General features: G+C 43.2%; 1 protein-coding gene across 3 annotated transcripts; it reads left to right on the forward strand.

Annotated features, from left to right (window-relative positions):
• The first annotated feature begins 871 nt into the window (after positions 1 to 871).
• VHL (von Hippel-Lindau tumor suppressor) lies at positions 872 to 7627 on the forward strand. Of its 3 annotated transcripts, XR_003210758.2 has the most exons (4): positions 872 to 1300; positions 3346 to 3468; positions 4379 to 4624; positions 5294 to 5428. XR_003210758.2 is itself a non-coding variant. In XM_025885391.2 (3 exons), the coding sequence occupies exons 1-3, from the start codon at positions 961 to 963 to the stop codon at positions 5488 to 5490; spliced, it is 597 nt and encodes a 198-aa protein (XP_025741176.1). In that variant the 5' UTR covers positions 872 to 960; the 3' UTR covers positions 5491 to 7627. The 3 variants fall into 3 exon arrangements, 2 of the variants coding, with proteins under 2 accessions (XP_025741176.1, XP_025741175.1); XM_025885391.2 differs by lacking the exon at positions 4379 to 4624 and having other exon boundaries at positions 872 to 1237; positions 5294 to 7627; XM_025885390.2 differs by lacking the exon at positions 4379 to 4624 and having other exon boundaries at positions 874 to 1300; positions 5294 to 7627.
• The last annotated feature ends 4110 nt before the right edge of the window (positions 7628 to 11737 follow it).

An 11737-nucleotide genomic window follows, 5' to 3' on the forward strand; every position in this document is an offset into this window, starting at 1 on the left:
CTTGTCCACAGTTTTGTGACCTAATTCTTAAAAATGAGCAAAGACAGAGAATTTAAAGAATTTTGCCATCACATATCTGCAGCTACAGGCAGAATGAGAACCCAGGTGGGTGTGAATTTCAGAGGGCCCACAGACTCCAGTGTCACAGGATTGAAAGTGTCTCATTTCAATTTCCTTTAATCCTTCTGATTATGTCCAGAAGAAAGTTGGTGTGACAACTAACACTTGGCATTTAATCTTTAACACTTGGCTAAACCGGTGGAACCAAGAAAAAGCAGACTCAATAGACCATAGATAAAACTTAATAACTGTTTCCATTGAACTTAGTTACATTGTACTCTCTTCTGCGGCAAACGAGAGCGAATTTCCACTGATGGTAATAATATAAAATTTCTTAAACTGCTTTGTGTGAGTACAGAAAATACCTTTAAAAGGAAGTACAAAAAACTCGTAGTACTTCTCGCCTCCGTGGACTTCTACTGGGTGGCTGGGGGAAACTAGGAAGATAAGGCAAATTTTGTGACTTTATTATACTCTTCTATACAAAATTCGAGTTGACCCAAAATGTAGACTAAACGAACGAGAAATTTATTAAATAAATAATAGCGCATTTGGTAGGGAGAATATGGCAAAAACCATGAAGGTATCAAGAGAATGAATGAAGTCAAGGAAATACTGTGTCATTGGTGCGAAAAAAAAAATCCACGGGGAAACTCGCGGCTGAAGTGGCCTGACACCAGCCTCCGCCTCCTGGGTGCTCGGTTCCCGTGGCCGGAGGTCCCACCTGCGCTTGCGCACAGTTTCAAGCCCGCCATTTCTGTACAGTATTCCACCCCCGACCGAGAGCGCGCGAAAACAGCACGCACGCTTGCGGGGACGCGCACGCACGCCCAGCTCCGCCCCGTGAGGCCCGCAAATCCCGAGGCGCTGAGGCTCGGGTTGTCTAGGCTCCGGGAGGTAATGCCCTGGAAGGCAGGGAACGTGGAAGAGGCTGAGGCAGGTGCGGAGGAGGTGGGCGCCGAGGAGGTGGGCCCTGAAGAGTACGGCGGGGAGGAGTCGGGCACCGAGGAGTCCGGACCGGAAGAGTCTGACCCAGAGGAGCCGGGCGCCGAGGAGGAGATGGAGGCCGGGCAGCCGCGGCCGGTGCTGCGCTCAGTGAACTCCTGTGAGCCGTCGCAGGTCATCTTCTGCAACCGCAGCCCGCGCGTCGTGCTGCCGGTGTGGCTCAACTTCGACGGTGAGCCGCAGCCCTACCCGACGCTGCCGCCCGGCACGGGCCGCCGCATCCACAGCTACCGAGGTAGGCGGGCCGGGGTCGCCCTGGCCTGGCCCGGCCCAGCCCGACCGCGCCAGCCCGCTTTGTCCCGGGGCGCAGCGAGCGCCTGCTGGTGCCCCTGAGAGGATGTGACAGATCCGGGTTGACGCTGCTAGGAAGTGGCAGCTAATTCTCTATAGGACCGAATAATTTTCACGTGAGGTGACTTTTTCCCCTTACAAGTGTATTTACCACTAAAAGTGCTCCCTACCTAATGCCTATTAGTTCAGTCCGTGAATGGGAGAATCTCACGTTCTCCAAGGTCCCCCCAAGTGGGCCAGGTCCCTGCCTCCGGGAGAACACAGGCCGGGGGCGGGGACGGACGACCGCATACACAGATGACCAGCCAGTGTGTCCCAGTTGCTGCTAGAGGAACGGAACACAGCGGAAAGTGGGAGCTTGGAGCCGGCTCCTGCTCAGTGAAGGGAGGGGGTGTGTAGTTTCACGTAGAGCTTCCCAGAGCAGAAGAAAAGGAGGCCCGCTGGATGCATAGGGGCTAACCGACCCAAGAGAGGAGTTGAGAGTTGTAGCTTAGAGGGAACCGCATGGCCTAACAACACCTGGAGTCTTGGGAGAAGGTACGGAATGGTGGGAGAGGAAGCCTGAAAGATGATTTTTCCCCTGGGGAGTGAGGGGCCATTGCGTTTTTAAGCAGGGAAATGACAGTGACAGATTTTAATACTGAAAAGCTCCCCCCGCCCCCCCGGGTTGCTCAGCGGTTTGGAGAGGGAAGACTGCTGGTGAGGAGCCAGTTAGGAAGCTGTTGTAATAACCCAGGTGAAGGATAACTAGGCCTTATACCTAGGGAGACAGTAATCTTCCCATAGCTTTCAAAAAGATAAGTAGTACTCCGTTATTTTTCACAGCCATCCTGGGAGGATCCCAGTGGATCCTTTTGCCTTGAGAGGGGCGTACTCAGAAATGCTTTTCAAATGTTTACACCAAACTTCCCTTGCTATTAAATGAGGGAGAACACAATTCTTCCAGGGATCAACATTTCTGTAGTCTCCTCTAAGAATTTGTGAATTTCTTCTCCAAAATTTATCTGTGCCTGATTTAATATAAAATTTAAAAAAATTACTATGTGAATGTACTTAATGTCACTGAACTGTACACTTAAAAGTGGTCAATTTTATGTATGTTTTACCATAATAAAAAAAAATTACCAGTTACATTTCTTAAGTTTTTCCACCAAATCTTCAAGTAAGTTTGTGCACCAGGAACACATGATGTATTTAATTAACTAATTAGGTAATTGATTCATTTTTAATGATGTCTTTATTCAGACAAAATCTCTACCTCCCTTAATAGAACGTTAGGTCTGGGGGGGGTTTCCCTCCTTCTTCCCCTCCCTCTTTTTTCTTGGCATATGATGTATTTGTTTCTTAAATTCAAGTATAATATACATATAGTAAAATGCACAGATATTAGAGTTTGATGTATTTTTGACAAATATAGCAACACCTAGGTCAAATTCTAGATTAGAACGTTTCCATCATTTCAGAAAGTTCCCTCCTGTCCCTTTCCACCCAATCGCTTCTCTTACAGAGGAAACCATTCTTTTGGTTTTTCACACCATAGATTAGCTGTGTCTTTTCCTACAGAATGTACCCTTTTCTGTCTGGCTCCTTTTTGTCAACAGGATGTTTTTGCACCTTCTTGTTCTTGAGAAGCACAGATGTAAGGAGTTGGTTAAGTTCTTTGTTTTAGTTTGCAGTGTTTGGTGTGATTTGCAATTCATGTACTTTGCTTTTTGACCATGGTAGCAGAAAAGGCATGGTATTTGGAGCCTCAAGTACATGCTCTTTTTTTCCTTACTGTCCCTGTCCCCTTGAGCAAGTCGCTTGGCTTTTTTAGACCTATTTTCTCATATATAAATAGATCTATTGTGAGGATTGGGTAAGATAGTATTATTGGAAGGGCTTTGTCTGATATTTAAGCAGAATGAGAAGTGAGTACTTCAGTGTCAATCCAGGAAGATGAAGGAAATGGGTGCGTGGCTACCTAACAGCCTCTGCTTGTTTTAACAGGTCACCTTTGGCTCTTCCGAGATGCAGGGACATATGATGGGCTTCTGGTTAACCAGACTGAGCTGTTTGTGCCATCTCTCAATGTTGATGGACAGCCTATTTTTGCCAACATCACACTGCCAGGTACTGATGTTCCATTTTGCTTTTTTTTTTTTAAGATTTTATTTATTTGTCAGAGAGAGAGAGCACAGGCAGGGGGAGCGGCAGAGGGAGAAGCAAGTCCCGCCGAGCAAGGAGCCCCAGGCAGGACCCGATCCCAGGACCCTGGGATCATGACCTGAGCCGAAGGCAGACGCTTAACCATCTGAGCCACCAGGCACCCCTCCATCTTACTTTTTAAAAAGATAAGGCTGAGGGCTCTTGGCTGGCTCAGTCTGTAGAACATGTGACTCTTGATCTCGGGGTCATGAGTTCAAGCCCCACATTGGGTATAGAGCTTACTTAAAAATAAATAAGTAAAAATAATAAATAAAAAGATAAGGCTGTTGTAATAAGTAGAGAATAAGCCACTTGAACGAGCCAAACCTTTATTGGTTTTTACTGGATGCTAACCAAGTTATCAACCTTTCTGTGTCCTATTCTCCACCACAAATAAAATGGAACAGATTTATTTGTATGCTCTATATTGAACAAAGATGTTGTGGTTTCTCAGAAGCTCTTGGGCTTGTCAGAGATGGGCTAAATTAAAATATCTGATTGTAGGGGCCCCTGGCTAGCTCAGTTAGTAGAGTATGTGACTCTTGATCTCAGGGTAATGAGTTCAAGCCCCACGTAGAGATTACTTAAAAATTTTTTTAAATAAATAAGTAAATAAAATACCTGATCGTAGAATTATGAATGCGTTTTGTTTACCTGGCCTTAGAGCAGAATAATGCGCTGGAGTCTGGAATAAGGTATAGAGAATGAGATACCATGGCTTCTAGTGTTGTATCTTTTAATGTTATTTAACCCATCCAAGCTCACGGTGCCAAGCAGGTTAAAAACATTAACATCATAGTTTACCATTTGTTTACAACTCTGTTGATTTTATTAGGTTGAACCCAAAGAAACTGCTGTTCTTGTGGATTGAAAAACCCCAAATACAAGGGCGCCTGGCTGGCTTACTTGGTGGAGCATGCAACTATTGATCTCGGGGTTGTGAGTTTGAGCCCCAAGTTGGGTACAGAGATTACTTAAAAATAAAATCATAAAAACAAACCCAAATACCTGTAGCTTCATACGGTTCAAACTGATACATATATGTGGATCCTGTTTTAAGGAAGTAGGTGTACAAAAATTGGTAAGTTGATAAGTTAAATTGATAAATGTAAATTTTGCCTTATAGGATACCCTTAAAGAGTAAGTTCCCCAGTGAGTTTAAAATAGAACTGGAGTTCCTCAAAATCCAGTTGCAAACTGTTTTGGTTATCTATTGCTGTGTTAACAGCTACCCCCAAAGTGTTTATTCATAATTCTGCAGTCTGGGCTGAGCTCAGATAGGTGGTTATTCTGCTCATTGGTGGTCATTGGTGTGGCTGACTGCTGGCGGGTTGGCTGGTGGCTGGGCCTCTCTCCCATGCATTCTCAGGGCTTGTTCCTCTTTGTGTAGTCTCTTGTGCAGGGTAGCTCAGGGCTCCTGAAAGCGTACAAGTGGAAGTTGCCAGGGCTTCTTAAAGGTTAGGTTCAGAATGGGCACAGTGTCTGTTACGTCACCCACATTCATTTAGTTAAAGCACATCACAAGCCTAGCGCACTTGTAAGGGGAAGTTACTACATGAGGTCCTGCATACCATGAGATGTCCGTTAGGGCCATCACGTTACACTTGGCCACACAGATGTACTCACTTTTTTGCCCAAAGTGAGGTCTGTCTATAGTAAATGGAATTGCTATGGTTGGCAAAGCCTCTTGCTCATCCCTTGTCCCAAGGCTTGAGTCTGCTGCTGAGGATTTGGTTTTCTGCATTTACAGTGTATACTCTGAAAGAGCGGTGCCTCCAGGTTGTCCGAAGCCTAGTCAAGCCTGAGAATTACAGGAGACTGGACATCGTGAGATCACTCTATGAAGATCTGGAAGACCACCCAAATGTAAGGAAAGACCTGGAGCGGCTGACACAGGAGCATATTGAAAATCAACGGCTGGAAGGGGAGACTGAGGATTTTAATTGAAATTTGCACTCCTGAGTCTGAGCCTTTGATGGTACTGACTAGTCTTGATCTGTGTTTAGGACTAGTCACTTATTCTCAGATTCAAGGTGTCTCATTCTCAGAGTAAAAAATCCTCCATTGCTTAAAGGAAAGTTAACTGACTTCACTAGGCATTGTGATGTTTAGGGGCAAATATCACAAAATGTAATTTAATGCCTGCCCCTTCTAGAAGTATTCATTGGGTAGTTGCATTTTTGCCTCCTAGTAAGTCAGGAAAGTTTCTATGTAAGGACTTTTGTGTAAGTAATTCAATAAGAATTGCAGCATATTCTTTGATTGTAAGAAAGCAGTAGCATCTGCTTTTAATTACTGTGTTGTGGTTGGCGATGTGTCCGCCTCCCGTTTTGAGAAGACAGAGATGTCCTTGAGACAGGGACAAGTCTGTCTCCTCTTTGAGACCCCAGTGCCTCACACATTATGATAGCCTTCAGTCAGTGTTTGTTGAATGAACAAACCAGTGGATACTTTGGTAGAAAGTGTTTGGAGGTTTTGCCCTTTTTTGGGGGGTGGGGAGGTGGGGACCTTACAGTGTATACAGTAAACAAATGTTTTAAAGGGAATCACTTTTATAGAAAGCACTTTTTATAACTTTCTAAATTTTGTGCTTTTTCTCTGTCCGCTGTTGTTGTAGTTCTATTTTATTTGTTTCTAAACCAGGATTAGCTTTCCACAGTTATTGTGATGATCGCTTTTTTGAAACTTGATGTCTGCACAGAAGGTAGGAGAAAATAGCTGTCCTCTTGTTTAGTTCTAGTATTAAGGAACTACTACTGTACTGTAAATAGGTTTTGGTAAGTGTGGGTATTTCTGTTACTTTTTTGTAAATCCACTACATTTCTGTTTGGCTTAGCATTTTTTTTTCTTTTCTTTTCTTTTTTTTTTAATGCTGCCTGTGTTTTAACCAGGGGCCAGCGGTGTTAGGGCAGTGGGGACCACTAAGGAGAGTCACTTGCGGGCTCATCTGGACTTGCAAGGTTCCTAGTTCAACATTTTTCATCAGGCAGGATCTGGTGACACTTTGTACCTGGCTGGAGGAGAGGCAGAAACCCTCCACTCAGAAGTTACTCATAACACACAATGGATTCAGGGAGTAGCCTGAAATGTTTCATAGTTTCATAAATGTACAAGTCCTTTCTTACAGGCTGGACTTAAATTGATTAACTCAAATTCAGTACTTCTATCAGGCTTTCTTTTTTGGTAACTAATAGTTAAAAAAAAAAATCCCCTCAGTAGAGAAAATTTTGGTAAAGACAGTAAAGTAAAAGAAAAAAAAGATGACTGTAGATACACTACTTGAATACAGCCCCAAAACATTTTGAACTTTGGCCTTTTTAGGGCATCTTGTGGTTGGTTTGATTTTACATAGTTGAGATCATACTCAATATACAGTTTTGTATTCTGCCTTCTTAGTTATAACTTTATAACTTAAATATTTTCCCATGGTATTATAAGCTCTTTGTAGACATTAGTGCAGTCTTCCTTTTATAAACAATGGGATATTTCTTGGTATCTGTAGTTCCTATACTAACCTTTGAGCACAATTCCTGTGCTCTGAAATCAGTGTGAAGTGAATAAGACAGTGCCCCACAGTTTCCCCTAGATTTTGTTTCACCTCATCTTAATCCCCTCTTTCAACATTCAATTAATAAATTGGCCTTTGTTTTTTAAGCATGCTGTAGTACTCATTCAGTGACACACATCTTGGTGTCTGACTTTACTGAGCTCCTGGGTGGGAAGGAAGAAATGCTGGGGAGCAGGCAGCAGTGTGTGTTCGAGGGTGGAACGGGATGGGGGATGTCAGGAAGCCTGCTGTTGCTGGGTTTGTTCAAGGTTGGTTTCAATTTTGTTTTAATCTTTCTTTGTGTCCAAGTGAGATTCGTGTTCATCCTGTGAAAACGTGCAGTTTGAGTACTGTGTTTTTTTGTGTTGTCCAAGGAGGATTGAAAACCTGTAGCATGAATAATATATGTTTTTCATTTGAAATCTTATGACTGTATTAAATGTATTGCTTCTAAGAGACTGTGATGTTTCCTATTTTGAGTTAAAAAAAAAAAAGCTGTTCTTGAATACATTAAATGGTGCTGAGCAAAGGAAATAGATCGGGTGTGTCTCTGTGTGGCTCTGTTGTGAGAGACCTGTGTTTCTGTAAAGGCTTAAGTGGGGAGGGGCGTTGCAGACACAAGCAACTGTCTTCATGCTCAGGCCCTTTTCTTTCCAACCCTGGTTTCTTTTCTTTTTTCTTTTCTTTTTCTTTTTTTTTTTATTTCCTTAAGTAATCTTTACACCCAACGTGGGGCTCTAACTCACGACCCCAAATCAAGAGTCCTGTGCTCTACTGACTGAGCCATATGTATGTGTGTATGTATTTATTTAATTTTCAATTTTTTTCTTTTTCACCCTGGTGGGGTTTTTTTTAGATTTTATTTATTTATTTATTTAGAGAGAACACAAGTTTGGGGAGGGGGAGAGGGAGAGGGAGAGAGAGAATCTCATGCAAACTCTGTGCCAAGCATGGAGCCCGGTGCAGGGCTCGATCTCATGACCCTGAGATATGACCTGAGCTGAAATCAAGAGTGGGACGCTTAACCGACTGAGCCACTCAAGTGCCCCTCCTCATCTCGTTTTTTTTTTAAAAACCACATTGTTTCTTTTAACTTTATTTTTCGTGTAAAAATGAAATTTCACTGTGAAAAAAATTGAGCACTACAGAAAACATTAAGAAGAAAAATACATTGGGAAAAATTGGTGTTTTTTTTATTTTCCACATAAATAGAACCAATCTTAACAGACACCTCACTGAAGAAGATATACAGTTGTCAAGCAAGCATATGAGAAGATGCGCCACATCATATATCACCAGGGAAATGCACATTAAAACAACAAGGAGAGGGGCTCCTGGTTGGCTCCGTCAGTTAAGCGTCTGACTCTTGATCGCAGCTCAGGTTTTGATCTCAGGGTTGTGAGTTCAAGCCCTGGTACTGGGCTCCACACTGGGCATGGAGTTTATCAACAACAACAATAGCAACAATGAGATACCAATGCACACCTATTACAGTGGCCAAAATCTGGAGGACGGCCAACAAATGCTGGTGAAGATACTGAGCAACAGGAATGCTCACTGCTGGTGGGAATGCAAAATGGTATGGCCACTTAGGACGACAGTTCGGCCTTCTTACAAAAGTAAACATTCTCTTATATTTCAGAAATCATGCTCCTTGGTATTTACCCAAAGGAGTTAAAAACTTGGATATTTATAGCAGCCTCATTCATAATTGCCAAAACTTAGAAGGAATCAAGGTGTCCTTTAGTAGGTGAATGGATAAATAAACTGGTTCCAGACCACAGAATATTATTCAGCACTAAAAAGAAATGAGCTTTCAACCATGAAAAGACGTGGAGGAAACTAATGCATATTACTAAGTGATTTCAGCTGTATGACATTTCTGGAAAAAGCCAAATTATGGAGTAAAAAGATAATGGTTGTCAGGGTATGGAGGGGAGGGTAGGATGAATAGGCAGAGCATGGGATTTTTTTAGGGCAATGAAACTCTTCTGTATGATACTATAATGGTAGATATGTGAGTTTTTACAACATAGAATACACAACACCAAGAATGAACCCTAAAGTAAACTATGGACTTGGGGTGATAACAGTGTGTCAGTGAAGGTTCATCAGTTGTAACAAATGTACCACTTTGGTGGGGATGTTGATCATGGGGGAAGCTTTACATGTGTGGGGGCAGGAGGTATATGGGAAATCCCTGTACCTTCCTCTCAATTATGCTGTGATCTTAAAGTCTATTAAAAAAAAAAGCCAAAGAAGGTAGGTGGTTTCCATTTATCAGTGCTTATACTGAGAAGGTGATAAAAGGACAGGCACTGTCCCAGAAATCCAACACTAAGGATATGAAATAGATATCAGTGTGTTGTACTCTTGACATGTGAGCACCAGTGTGAACTTGCAGATACTTTCACATGAGGTTTCTGTATCCCATTCTTAGCACCTCACTCCTACTCTATGCCAGTCACTGGGCTGCCTGATACCCCTTCAATATTTCCCTTTTTTGTTGGCACACCTGAACTCCCTGCCCCAACAAAATTTCCTTGGGGCTTCCCCTCACCACAGATTGGAATTGGCAGATGGGATTTTCTCTGGCAGATGGGATCTGTGGGATCTGACACTATCTACAGGTAGCCAGTGTTAGAAGTAAGTTAAGTTGGGGGCGCCTGGGTGGCTCAGTCGTTAAGCGTCTGCCTTCTGCTCAGGTCATGATCCCAGGGTCCTGGGATCGAGCCCCGCGTCGGGCTCCCCGCTCCGCGGGAAGCCCGTTTCTCCCTCTCCCACTCCCCCTGCTGTGTTCCCTCTCTCGCGTTCTCTCTCTCTGTCAAATAAATAAAATAAAATCTTAAAAAAAAAAAGTAAGTTAAGTTGTAGGACATCCAGCCAGTGGTGCAGAGAATTGCTTGTTGTGGGGAATTGCTCCCCTCCCACAACGTTTGGTGACCAGAAGTGTCAAAAGTTAAATATCCTGTGTAAAAGTCAAGGAGAAGGTAGAGCTGGGTTGTTTTTCCGACACAGGAGGAGGAGAGACTAGGACTGGGTTTTTTTTTCTTAATTCACTCTGAAAATTAGTAAAAGGAAAACTCACTAAAATCGAGCCAGGCGGCCAGCAGGGGGAGCTCTCGCGCCCTACCACTCCTGATCGTTGTAGACCCCAATAGGAAAAGAGGGACATTGCAGGTGGACGCCCCTATCCCAGGAGGGGGGAAAAAAGGTTTTCCTCTTATCCCAGCAACAGCCTAGCCAATGAGACAACTCAGCCAATGAAAAGCCACTATACTTTGGATTCCCAGTTTGCTCGAATGGACTTTGTTTATAACAGCACTCCCAACTCCCCTCTTTTCCTCTGTAAAAGAGCCTTCTTGTTTTTCGTTCTGTGACTTGCCTATGGTTTTGTAGTAGCCTATGTGTCCTGAATCGCAGTTCTCTGCTATTCCCGAATAAACCCATTTTTGCTGGTAAAATAGCTGACAGTTTTCAGCTTAACAAATCTTTTTTTTGACAATCATCATGTACTATCAGAAAAACCAATGAAGATATTTTTAGTTTTTTATTTATTTTATTACTTTTTAAAAAGATTTTATTTATTTGTCAGAGAGAGAGAGAGTGCATGCATGAGCAGGGGGAGCAGCAGGCAGAGGGAGAAGCAGGCTCCTGGCTGAGAAAGGAGCCCAATGAAGGACTTGATCCCAGGACCCTGGGATCATGACCTGAGCCCAAGGCAGATGCTTAACCAACTGAGCCACCCAGGCATCCTGAAGATATTTTTATTAGGAAGAAAAAACATGTGCAAAGTACACAGAGAAGATTTATTATTGTTAATCCCCTATCAGTCTTCTTTTTCATCCCAACTTCCCGATAAAACACTGGTTCTCAACTCTGCACATGATTTGAATTACCTGGGAAGCTTTTATTTTATTTTTTAAAGATTTATTTATGTAAGAGAGAGAGAGAGTGTGAGCACGAGTTGGGGAAGGGGCAAAGGGAGAGGGACAGAGAGAGAAAATCCCCAGCAGACTCCTCGCTGAGCATGGAGCCCCACGTGGGCCTTGATCCCCCAACCCTGAGATCATGACCTGAGCTGAAATTGAGTCATATGCTCAACTGACTGAGCCATCCAGGTACCCCAATTCTGGGAAGCTTTTTAAAATGCCAGTGCCTTGTTGTTATGAACACTGGGTGATTAAAATAAAAACTTAAGGAGCATCTGGATGGCTTAGTCATTTAAGCATCTGACTCATGACCTCAGGATTGTGAGATCAAGCCCTACATTGGGCTGTGCACTGGGTGTGGAGCCTGCTTAAGATTCTCTCTCTCCCTCTCCTCTGGCCCCCCCAATCTCTCTCTCTCTCTCTAAAAAAATTAAAAATAAATAAATCAAAACTTTAAAAAAAAGAAGAGAGAATCTGAAAAAAAAAATGCCAGTGCCTGAGCTCCACCCCAGCCCCACCCACAACTGAGTCTGGATCTGTGGAGGTCAGGCTGGGCATGTGTAGTTTGTTAAATCTCCCTGGGTAGTTCTAATGTGCAGCTGGAGTGCAGTCCACTGACTATAATTTCAAGGTAATTAAATGTGAATAGGTCAAAATGATATAACTATATAAGTAATTACATTCAACTTCAATAATTGTTTCTAGCTGATTGTGG

Source organism: Callorhinus ursinus, unplaced genomic scaffold, assembly GCF_003265705.2.
Source record: "Callorhinus ursinus isolate GAN/ISIS: 27379988/994484 unplaced genomic scaffold, GSC_fseal_2.0 scaffold15, whole genome shotgun sequence".
NCBI classification, from domain to species: Eukaryota; Metazoa; Chordata; class Mammalia; order Carnivora; family Otariidae; genus Callorhinus; species Callorhinus ursinus.

What these genes read in the sequence shown, in the direction of transcription:
- VHL (XM_025885390.2), top strand. Translation starts at nt 961, where the DNA reads ATGCCCTGGAAGGCAGGGAACGTGGAAGAGGCTGAGGCAGGTGCGGAG. An exon ending in CCGCATCCACAGCTACCGAG is followed by an intron (nt 1,301 to 3,345) that starts GTAGGCGGGCCG and finishes TTGTTTTAACAG; the next exon opens with GTCACCTTTGGCTCTTCCGA. An exon ending in TGCCAACATCACACTGCCAG is followed by an intron (nt 3,469 to 5,293) that starts GTACTGATGTTC and finishes CTGCATTTACAG; the next exon opens with TGTATACTCTGAAAGAGCGG.